Raw genomic sequence first — 12,252 nt, forward strand, 5'->3', positions numbered from 1 at the left:
CTCCCCCCCCCAAGGATATTGGTACCTCTCTGGTTCAGGTGAGGACCATCATCTTGTTTGTAAGGTCCCACCTTCTCTAGAAAGAGCTCCAATTATCCAGGAATAAAAAACTCTCCCTCCTGCACCATTCCTGCAGCCATGTGTTCAGCTCTGCTCTCTCCCTGTTCTTTGCTTCACTACATGAGAGACAGAGACACTCACATGCAAAGTGAAAAGGAAAAGACAATGTCTACCTGCAAGAGAACAAGGGAAACAATTGCATTCAAGGGAGAGGCACATTCGGTTGGATAAAGACTGAGAGAACTAAGACAATGATAGGATTAATCAAGTTAAAACTGACGTGGGTTATAAACAAAAAAAACTTTTAAGAATCAGTTAACTTACAAATGCCATTAGGATGAGTCGTGAAGAATATGGTATTTCCAGGTCCCCTAAGAAACAAATAACATACAATATACATTCAGAATACAATTACCAGACCAATGTAACACTGGCATAATGTCACCATGTGGTAGACTGTTCATCTGCAAAGACTATACAAAATGTTATGTTATGCATGCAGGCCTTTGTTTTTGAGAGTCATTTTCTCTCACTGGTTTGACACTAAATAACTCTGAGTAATTTGTGATGGTAAAAACAATGACTGCAGATGCTGAAAACCAAATACTGGATTAGTGGTGCTGGAAGAGCACAGCAGTTCAGGCAGCATCCAACGAGCAGCGAAATCGACGTTTCGGGCAAAAGCCCTTCATCAGGAATAAAGGCAGTGAGCCTGAAGCGTGGAGAGATAAGCTAGAGGAGGCCTGAAGCGTGGAGAGATAAGTTAGAGCTTATCTCTCCACGCTTCAGGCTCACTGCCTTTATTCCTGATGAAGGGCTTTTGCCCGGAACATCGATTTCGCTGCTTGTTGGATGCTGCCTGAACTTCTGTGCTCTTCCAGCACCACTAATCGAGTAATTTGTGATGTCAATGCAAGCTGTTCTTATAACTCAGGTAAAAACAGCAAATTGAAAAGGGCAATCAGTGGAGCATATACCTCAGCCACACTGTGCTAACTCAACATTCTTTCAATTAGATATTTCTTCTTTGTAGTTGGAGAACATGGTTCAGTCAGAAAATAGTCTCAAAGTTAGAAAAAAACTATTTTTAATCAAGAGATTCTCTATCAATGGGGAAGCTCCAGGCAATTCACAACCAACAATCTGCTCAAAAAGATTCTGCTTGCATTTTGTCAGTTGTGTCAAGTTCCACTGCATCTTTGCAATAAACTAAATCAAGGTAGACAAGCAGGAGGCTGGAAGAACAAACTAAATCAATTCTTTCTTGGGTCATGCCTTATTAATCTACAGGTTTCATGAAATCCAGCCACAGGTTTTTGACATATATTATTCACAAACAAACAGATTAACAAGTAGGTACATAAACATAATCTCTCCACCTTCAGTGATAAGGTATAGTTGCATAAAATCTATTGACAATATCTGCTGTATAATAGTGGGCACTGTAGATCAAGATAATTCATTTTACATGAAACATGAGAACATTTTTCAGTAATAATTGTCACTTCTTTCAAAAAAAGGGAAGGATATCGAGGGGGAAGGAGTAAAAGCATGTAAATAACGTACTGGTGCACGTCAGCAATATTTTAACTGAATCATGGAACTACCTCAAAAGTCAAATGATTAATTTTTTTTGTTGCTATAACAGCTTGAAGTGGTTTAGAGAGAGCTTCAGAGAGCTGTAGAAGTAATTTTCTAGTTTTCTCATTATTGATCTTTAATGTAACTATGTATAAATAAACACACACACACACACACACAAACACAAACACTTCTCCCATGGAAAGGAGTTCTCTCATGATCAGACAGCTACCATATGTCAGGCTGGATGGATGGACCAGGTGATCCCTTCCTGGCCATCTATTTGGTTCAGTCATAGCATCTTTAAATGAGATAAGACATTATTGAATGAGAGAGAGAGAGACGAGAGAGAGAGAGAGACAAGAGAGAGAGAGAGAGAGAGAGAGAGAGAGAGAGAGAGAGAGAGAGACAAGAGAGAGAGAGAGAGAAGAGAGAGAGAGACAAGAGAGAGAGAGAGACATGAGACAGAGACAGAGACAGAGACAGAGACAGAGCGAGTGAGGCAGAGCGAGAGAGAACGAGAGAGCGCGAGAGAAAGAGTCCAGGGAGAATCTAATGCTTCAAACTGCTGTACAATTTTCCTAAACAGTGCTGGAACAAACACTTTTTCCATAACATATCTTACACAAGATCCATTGCCAACATTTTGTAAAAAATTAACTTACCATGAGAATGCATAGACAAATTTATGAATCGTTGACCAACTTATACCAAAGTTCTGAGAAAGAAACAGTGTATGCTGCAATAAAAGGAAACAATGTCAATGTGAAAGCTTCCACGAAACAGAGTCCGAAATCTGTGCAGCTGCCTTCTGACTTCTAATAGATAATTAGCTACAATAAAAGAAAAATGTAAATTTTTTAAAAAAGTAATTGATTTTGCCTTGGCATTACTCACATTAGTACTGTGGGCCAGCAGAAGATCTGAATTGGAGGAATGATAGTGCATTGGCTGGCCAGGGTGGAAGGGTAATTGGACAGAATCAAATGTTTCACCAGAATCAGACGATCGAATTATTATGCCACCTTTATTTCCATGTCTGAAGTATTTCGGTTCAGCAGTCAGAATTACCTTTTAGTTCAAGATAAAGAAGCACATGATGAATAGGGCTTTCTCATGTTGTTGAGAAAGGAAATTTTTTATTTCAACCCTTTTGAAAATTCTCACCTTCTTGGAATGCTCTGGTCCTACATTAATTCCAAATTCCTTTCGTATATAATAGTTGTTGACAAGACTCGAAACATCAGTAAATGTTTTCCCATAATCCTTGCTGCAATTCAAAGGACATCACTTATCTGCACCTTCAGCTAAATACAAATCAATAAAAAAAAAGACAATTCTTTCCCAGGCCCTTTACCTGAAGGGATAGCACCAATCATATGTATGCTTTACTTGCTGAGGGTGAAGAGGGGAGACAGCACTGAATTAGAATTAACACAAAGTCCATTCTCTAAAATGCTTAGAAGGTGGAAGGATGTGAAACACGAGGTAAAGAGCAGCAGAAAAATATGCATAAACAACAAGGATAGGAACTGAAACAGACATAAACATTTAATGGAGTATGAAACTGAAACAAGAGAAAAAATGGACAAAGCAAATACAAATGAAGAAGTGGGAAGTAATCCTGATGCATTCAATGGTTTGAAAATTAGCATGAAGAATGAATATACAAATATTTGAACTACACTTAGTCTATCAAATGTGTGAAGCCACAAATAGTGTTTCTGCTAAAAGAGTTCACGTAAATGTGTCAAGCATTTCCAAGCTACTGCCGCAATTTTGAATTCATCGGTTTTTAGTTTTCATCCATCACGTACAATGAAGCAGAAAATCAGAATGATACAATATATTCCTTCTCATGACACTCACTGGCTAAACAAGATGTAGTTGTAACTTGTTTATTGTACAACCTTTTTTTAAGAGCTTTCATTTTTATTTGTAAGATGATGCTTATAGATCAAATATTGCTCATTGCTGAAGCCAAGGTCAGCATGCATAGCTGAACCCAAGAAACATAAAAAATTAACCTCTGCCCTCAACTGCCTATTCCAGGCCAGCTACCAGGGCAAGATGAGTGAGCATCCACACTGCTCTCTCCAACCCATAATAAAAAAAGCACGTTAGATATATTTGGGAGAGGAGAAGATTGTGGTTGGAACAGCATACAGGAGTAAGTGAGGACATGAGATCGCAAAACATATAGGGTCAGGAGAGTTAATTATGCTCCTCTTCAACAAAGGTGTTAGTCCTGCCCGATCATCAGTAACACGTATTGCTGAGATGTTCTTTCAATAGGTTTAGGTCATTCATTAACTATTCATAGGACCCAAGAACCAAAGGAAGAATATCCAATGAATTTGAGTGTACCCAAGGCACAGGTTAACCCACAGCTGGATTAGTCTGTATCTGCATTTCACCCAAGATATAGTCACAGATAAAACAGTTACTTCATCAGATTTCATCACCATTTAATTGTAATGGATAATTAAAAGCCCAATAAGAGTAAAATGCAGCTTTGACAGAGGAACAAATCTGAGTTCATTTTTATAGATTATGAATGGTGTAACCAACATTTTCTACTTCATGCCACTACAAAGTTGAATTTTACTCTCTTAATGGCAGGCAGTACTCTCGGGACTGAAAGTTTCTTATTGCTGGTTGAGTTCCAGATTGATGGATAGATAGCCTTTCCCCTATTTTAAACTGGAACAAGTTGTAAATATACTGCATATCATACACACTATCTGGTATTCCTTTCATGCGAGTTACATCCCAGGGGGAAGGGCAGGAGGAGGGTCATACCAAAACCACATTGCGCTTTCCACATTGTTACAATATAGTTATCAGGCACTCAGGCTAAGGAGTGAAAGATGACCCTTACTTAATGTTACCATCGGGTGGTTAAATGATGTGCTCTCCTCCTGTCAGCATTGGTGAATTTGTCAAATTCACAACTGAGAAAGCTTAGCAGTCATTGTTAGGAATTGTTACAGGTAATGTTCCCTAGTGCACTGACCTTCCCTTTTCCCAACATTATGCCGTAAGAAACCCATCTTAGCTAAGCTGTTGTGTTAAAAACGTCCACCAAGGTTTTTGGTCAATTGATGTGAGGTAATAAACTTCCGTCAGACCGAACATTGATTGGGATTGAAAGCAGGAAGTGTTGGAAATATTCAGCAGATCAGGCTGTATATCTGGGCAGAAACAGAATTAACATTTCAGGCTGATGATTTGTCATCAGAACATCAGCACTGATGAAACGTCACTGACAAAGGAAATTGGATAGATGGCACCAAGATATGCTATGCAACCCTTGACTTGACTCTAGCACAAACATGTCCAAACTCTTCATTACAGCTAATGCTCTCTCTTAATCTAACAAATCTCTCAGCATCAGGACAGCACCCTATTCAAGAATGCTATTTAAAGAGATCATTAGGTTGATTGCTGGTTGATTTCTTCTGGTTGTTGCTTCAATTCGACAAGAATTTGGTGTTGCGTATTGAGGTTGAAGTTGCAAACAGCCACAAGGAGTGGTGTGAATGATGTGAAGGAGTCTTTGCTGACTTCAAGTTTCAGAACAAACTGCAGCCAGACAAGGTTGCGTGACTCGGCCAATTCCCCCCAAAATATCGCACGACGATAGAATGCAGAGATGATGGCAACGAAGAGGAGGAGGAAAAAGAACAGGTGGATGCTCAACAGGAAGCTGTAGCTCTTCACCGTATTCAAGAAGTAATTCTGCAACTTGGATCTTACTGAGGAACAATTTTTACACTTCGCGAAGATGCTCCTTTCTGAAATCTGTCACCTACTATGACTGCATCTTCAGAGCAGATTACAGACCACAGTGCCAATGGCTGTGCAGAGAAGTGTGACTATTAAATTTAAGTGTGGCTCCTCCCAGGCTGGCGATATGCTAGCACTTGATGAACCAAAACCTAGATACTAGGTGATAAGAACACTTAACTGACATCACTCCAGTGTTGAATCCATACCTTTGTGTGCTGTTTGCCTACAAGAATTGTGATCGAACAGATTGTGCTAAAACAACACTTCCACTGCTTGGAAGAATCCTGCACTTATCAAGGCAGACATTAAGATTCATCATGGGCTGCACTCCCTCACCACAAAGAGGCAGCCTTTTCCAGCAAGTACACAACAAGTAGTTGAATGGTCAGACCACAAGAGAAACAAAGAAAAAGTTCAACCAACTCAGGCCTTCTATTAGTTGTGCTGTCTATAGAACATACATCTGACTTTGATCCAAGTATACACAACTGCAATTTCCCATTCATCAACCATCCAGTCCCTTACTTTCCTATTTTTCTAATCAAAGCGTCGGTATGATTACAATGCAAAAGTAAAAACCACCTCAAACTAAACATTACAAACTAAATACTAAAACCAAATAATTCCACATTTCATACTGAAGTCAACTGATCACCTTCCATTGCCTTAGTGCCCAACTTCAGGCTGCCCTTGGTTTGGCCATTCAAAGGCTGCTGATCTTCAGTACTGGAGATGGCAGATAACCTTGGAGGGTATCATTGAGCAGCTCACAGCCTATAAGCTCCCACCTAAGCATGGGTGACAACAGGACCAGCTGTATCCAGATCCTTGGGGCTCAACTTCCAGCACTGACCTCCACTACCATTTAAATATATTCCCAAAGGGCCTCTGACTCTTTTCAGAAATAAGCCATCTCTCCGGTGCATTGTCCAGAAACCAAGATTCTCTTTGTTGTACTTTTTATTCAGTGCTGCACAACCACCAAGATCTGTTCCAGCCATAATCAACTGTACCATTGAGAGGTACAGTCTAATTTTAAGTTATAATCACTGGGCATGGGTTAATCACATTTGGGATCCTCATGTTCCCATGATTATATTCAAGAGATGGTTTTAGGCCTGTGCTTACCACTTATACAGGCATGCTAGTTGTTCTGCATTTATTATTAACTGAGACTTCAGGAAAAAAGATCTCTCAGAGTCTTGCTCAAGCCCTGAGCAACAGCACTTCACAAACTTGAAACCTTCTACATGTACAAAATTAGTAGTTACATAGAAATCCTATCATCTTTAAGTCCCTTCCAAAGTCACACTTGGATATGTTATTCTGTTCCTTCATAGTCAATGGATTAAACTCCTGCATCTCCTAACCTAACAGCATTAATGGGCAGCATGTTGGCACAGTGGTTAGCACTGCTGCCTCACAGTGCCAGAGACCCGGGTTCAATTCCCGCCTCAGACTGTGTGGAGTTTGCACGTTCTCCCCGTGTCTGCGTGGGTTTCCTCCGGTTTCCTCCCACAGTCCAAAGATGCGCAGGTCAGGTGAATTGTCCATGCTAAATTGCCCGTAGTGTTAGGTAAGGGGTAAATGTAGGGGTATGGGTGGGTTGCGCTTCGGCGGGTTGGTGTGGACTTGTTGGGCCGAAGGGCCTGTTTCCACACTGTAATGCAATCTAATTGTGGGAGTATCTTCAGTGCACTGACTCTAACAGCTTGAGATGGCAACTCATTGCCACCCCCATCTCCCAGGTCAACCAGGTTACTGGAGGAAATGTTGCCAAGATCTCACCTCCTGCAGCACAATTATTCACATTTTCAGAAGAGTATGATCAGACCCCCTTTTCTGAACTGCTGGGTAGAAAAAAAATCAGTGGCATTGTCTTACCTTCTGTACAGTCGTGAGGATCCACCAAAAAACAACCAAGCAACTGGCAAGTTGAAAGTAGTCAAAGCAAGAATGATCTGCAACAAAAGTGCTCATTTTAGTGCTAAAGTACGAGATAGTGGAAAATTTATAGTTAACAAGTAATGGTTATGTTTAAGTTTATTAGAAGGGGGAGGGGAGCAATGCAGCAAGTATGTTCTCTTTCTCTCACTACTCTGTATATGCATGTGTATCCTCACTGCAAGAAAATTAATCATAAATACCAAGGGAAAGTTTATTAAAAAGGATTAACTGTCACAAAAAGATCTACTATCAAGGGTTCATGTTCTAATTTTCTCAAAGCAAGATAATCAAAATGAGAATTTAGTTTATAGAAATCTCATAGGGTCTTTTAGGTCTAGTCATACAGCAGGTTTTCATATAGCTTTAGCACAGCTCAAGATCTATACTGCTTTCTAACCTTGCTTATTGCACATTTTGAATGATCATTAATACTTCCTGCACTTGACATACTCCAGAGGTGAAGAAGGGCTCAGAACAGAGAGAGGTGCAGTGACACTAATTCTGGAATAGGTAACAAGCAGAGACAATTGGCAGAACATGCCCTTCAGTGCTGGAAATCTCCATGGCTCAATGTCTGAACAACCATACTGCAAAGAAACATCGGTTTGGCACACCTTGGGGGACGAAAATGACTCAATGCTCATGCTGACAGGGGCAGGTGTGTGTGTGCGCGTGCGTCCTTTTGTCCAAATTGACCAATGACCTGTTCACAATTACCTGCACTGGGAAGGTTTGAGTAGCAAGACGATTTTTTAATGGTCAAAATAGCTTTCAGAAAAGTGCTTGGAGATGACAATGTGGAACTAACTTAACCTTGCTGACAAATTATTTACATTCCAGCAGCCACTGGCATAACTATTGACCAGCTGATCTGCCACAGTAATAGATTCCTTCCCCCAAGTTTTGTCATTCAAGGTTGGGGTCTTTACATACTCAGCTCCAGTTAACCCTTCCCTGACATTATAGTAGTCCTACCTGAAGAAGCAGCAGGATGCTTCCCAATGCTCTACAGCTTTAGCTGGGCAAAATCCAGTGGTATCAGTGCACACAGAGTTCCCAAGCCTTAGTTCTCTAGATTTAGGGGAGTGGGTTATGTCCCTATAGAGAGAAAGTATACACTATGTGTAAAACAATGAGAAGTTTGAGCTAAATAGATACGAATCAGAGGTTAAAACATGGAAGCAGCAGAGGGAGGAATGGAGTTAAATGGCAAGGAAAATTGGGCAAGGTGTATACCACCTGATTTGTGCCCAAGATGAATTTGGTTCACTGAGTCAGAACATTCCTTAGTGCATCATAGTTTTAAATTTTACAATTTCTCTCTTCCTCTGAGTGCAGATTTCAAAAAGGAAAGTGCTTCCACAATAATAAACACTAACTTCTTTAAAAAGGGAATGAATTGATCATTTAACTGAGTAAATAATAAAACTGACCATTAAAAAGCACCAAACAGAGAAGTTTAATAATGAAGTCCATCTTTATTTTTCTGCTTAAGAAACAGAGCAAGAGAGAGAAAAAGAATCAGTCCCAACTCATCAGCACCAGGAAAGTGGCGGCAGCTGAAGCTGAGCTAAGGAGTTAGGTAAACCTAATGTTGACATTGGTTTGCATCTAGTGAAGTGGCTTCTGCAAAATTCGCATGCGATTCGGTGTCAGAAATGAGTTGACTTTCTGCTTGGGGTTTTATCGTCTTAAAGCCTCTCTCGCTTCCCTACTGCTATCTCTTTCCTCCTTTCTCTCTCACTCCTATCTCCTTCTTCCTCACTCTCTCATCTATATCCTTTCCATGTCTCTCTTACTCAGCCCCTTTAACTAAGGAAATAATCCAAGGGTGCTTTGCACTCGATTTTAGCTCACCAGCATCATTGGCCCACCAGAATACATTTTGTACTGAAATGAAATTGGCCAAATTAACTTTTTCTGAACAGACTCACTTTGGTAAAAGGCAGTTTCATCTATAAAACTGAAACAAAAGAAAAATTAATGGGAACAACCTGACAGCCTGACTATCAAGCCCTCTTATCATCACGATCTGACTCGCAATTCCCCACCCCCGTTTAACTCTTGTTGCCTTCTCCCCATGGTGAAACTCTGGTCTCTTTCTTCTCGAACTCAAGCATGAGCCTCCCTGAAAGTCCTGACTTGGCCGTAGGTTCCCCATCACGGTTTTGGGCCCTAGACTGCTCACAACTCCAGGCCCAGGACTCATTGCAAAATCTTCCACTTAACTAGATTTGAAACCCTTGCTTCAAATACAAATTGCATAACACAAAAAATACAGCAAGTTAAAAAAAATTGTGCATTTTGCATATTTTTTCCGTGATCTATGAAAGCATATATTTATTAATTATGGAAAATCCATGAATTAAATGTAAATCCTTCTACTAGTAAAGCAGATTTCAGGCCATATGAAATAGTCTGGTAGGTCACATGTGGCCTGTGAACCTGAAGTTGGGCATTCCTAATGTAGATGGCATGATGAATCTCAGCCTAACAATGTGTAAACTCTTGCAGAGGTGAAATATGCTGACAAGTGCATTTCAATGTTGAAGGAGTGAAGACAACTGACTAACAGAACAATTTTCTCCTGCAGAGGCTAAGAACAATGAAACCAAACATGTTCTGTTGAAGGTGATTAAAAACTGGCAGAGCAGGTCATTCCACATCACAAGGTAATGGCTAGAAACTGGTTCCACTTGAAACTGAATAGTGTTATGACTTAAATCAATGTAACTTTAGTCACCCCACCATCTAAGCTAAAGAAACCATGGAGAGGTATGCACAAAAAAAAAGGATAAATTGCATTTCTGAATATGCTGCAGATGATTATGCCATTTTAAAATCAAAAGCAGTTCCATTTTCAGGTACTAATGCATTGCAATACTAAATGTTGCACAAATTATTTATGGCTTCCCCACTTTGATTTGTTCTTGGTAATGGAGGGGGGTGGGGGGAGAAGGATGAAAAGAAAGGCTTCCAATCACAAATGTGTGCATTGAATATTAATAAATTAGCTAATCTGAACCTGTAAAAATAGATATTACAGGGGAAAGGCAAAAAAAAGGAGAATAGCTCAGCACAAACTTATAAGTCATACACTTAAACTGTGAAATGACTCAGTAAAATTAACCACTTAGTAATTTGTACAAAATATAACACCCTTTCAGATGGATGTTGTGAAACTTGAAAAGGGTTCAGAAAAGATTTGCAAGGATATTGTCAAAGTGGAGGATTTGAGCTACAGGGAGAGGCTGAATAGGCTGGGGTTGTTTTCCCTGGAGCATTGGAGGCTGAGGAGTGACCTCAAGGAGGTTTATAAAATCATGAGGGGCATGGATAAGATAAACAGACAAAGCCTTTCCCCTGGGGTGTTGGAATCCAGAACTAGAGGGCATAAGTTTAGGGTGAGAGGGGAAAGATATAAAAGAGACCTAAGGGGCAGCTTTTGAACGGTCAGAGGAAGTGGAGGACTCTGGTACAATTACAGCATTTAAACGGCATCTGGATGGGTAGATGAATAGGAAGGGTTTAGAACATAAAATGCAATAGCGTTGTATAGGCCCTTCAACCCTCAATGTTGCACCGACTTGAGAAATCTGAGGGATATGGGCCAAGTGCTGACAATGGGACTAGATTGGGTTGGGATATCTTGTCAGCATGGATGAGTTGGATCGAAGGGTCTGTTTCCATGCTGTATATCTCTAGGATTAAGTCACTTGACTTTTATGAACAAGTGCAGAGAGCATAAGAACATAGGACTTAGAAGCAGGAGTAGGCCTTTTGGCCTTTCGAACCTCCTGCATAATTCAGTAAGATAAGGGCTGATCACATTTTCACTTTCCTGTCTCCACCCCATGATCCTCGCTTCCATTACCTATTCAACTCTGTGACAACTCAATTGACATGAGACAAGTATGAATAATTCAAATCCTCCTAACCTATAGAGCTATTTTGCACAATTTCACTTTGTAGCCATTGTACCTTTCAAACTCTTGTGCCTCTTTTGATTGTATGTATCGCTATTTGATCTTACCTTACTGTTGCCAAGTTGCTTAGCTTTATTGGCTTTGATATGGATGTGGCATAGAGTCTTAGATATTTACAGCATGGAAACAGATCCTTCAGTCCAACCCACCCATATTGACCAGATATCTTAAATTAATCTAGTCACATTGCCAGTCTTTGGCCCATATCCCTCTAAACTTTTCCTATTCATAAACCCACCCAGATGCCTTTTAAAGGTTGATAAAGGACTCTGACTTCCCAGCATCTTCAGTCCTCATATCGCCAAAGTGTTGTAATTGTACCGGCCGCCACCACTTCCTCTGGCAGCTCATTCCATACATGCCCTACCCTCTGCATGAATAAGTTGTCCCTTAGATCCTTTTAGACTTTTCCACTTTCACCTTAAACCTATGCCCTCTAGTTTTGGACTCTCCTATCCCAGGGAAAAGACCTTAGCTATTCACCCTATACATGCCCCTCCTGATTTTATAAAGTCACCCCTCAGCCTCCAATGCTCTAGGGAAAATAGTCCCAGGCTATTCAGCCTCTCCCTATAGTTCAAACCCTCCAACCCTGGCAAGATCCTTACAGATCTTTTCTGAACCCTTTCAAGCATCACAACATCCTTTCTATAGAAGGGAGACCACCAGTGACCAGTTTCTTTTAGAATGTGCTTATGCAATCGAAGAGAACAGTAAAAGATGCAATGATTTTGTCAAAGTTCATTCTGAGTAACTCTGTTAGTAGGACTCTGTGGTCTACAGGCTGCTCCCAGAGAAGTGCACAGACGTAAAGATCAAATACAGTGAGAAAATCAATTAGTCTGCTTGAAATTTGCTGGTCGCCCAGCACAAAGAATTGTCCCAG

The 12,252-nt window shown here is 40.4% G+C and overlaps 1 protein-coding gene across 2 annotated transcripts in view; it reads right to left on the reverse strand.

The window, feature by feature from the left end:
• The window catches only part of LOC140458253 (sortilin-like), a 118,594-nt gene that overhangs the window by 67,617 nt on the left and 38,725 nt on the right, over window positions 1-12,252 (reverse strand). For both annotated transcript variants that reach the window (XM_072552623.1, XM_072552622.1), the window contains exons 3-7: window positions 7,318-7,394; window positions 2,809-2,911; window positions 2,539-2,712; window positions 2,307-2,380; window positions 385-431 (exon numbers count right to left, since the gene is read on the reverse strand). In XM_072552623.1, coding sequence (XP_072408724.1) covers window positions 385-431; window positions 2,307-2,380; window positions 2,539-2,712; window positions 2,809-2,911; window positions 7,318-7,394 — 475 coding nt within the window. The remainder of the gene's footprint in view (window positions 1-384; window positions 432-2,306; window positions 2,381-2,538; window positions 2,713-2,808; window positions 2,912-7,317; window positions 7,395-12,252) is intronic.

Source organism: Chiloscyllium punctatum, chromosome 32 (genome assembly GCF_047496795.1).
Source record: "Chiloscyllium punctatum isolate Juve2018m chromosome 32, sChiPun1.3, whole genome shotgun sequence".
NCBI classification, from domain to species: Eukaryota; Metazoa; Chordata; class Chondrichthyes; order Orectolobiformes; family Hemiscylliidae; genus Chiloscyllium; species Chiloscyllium punctatum.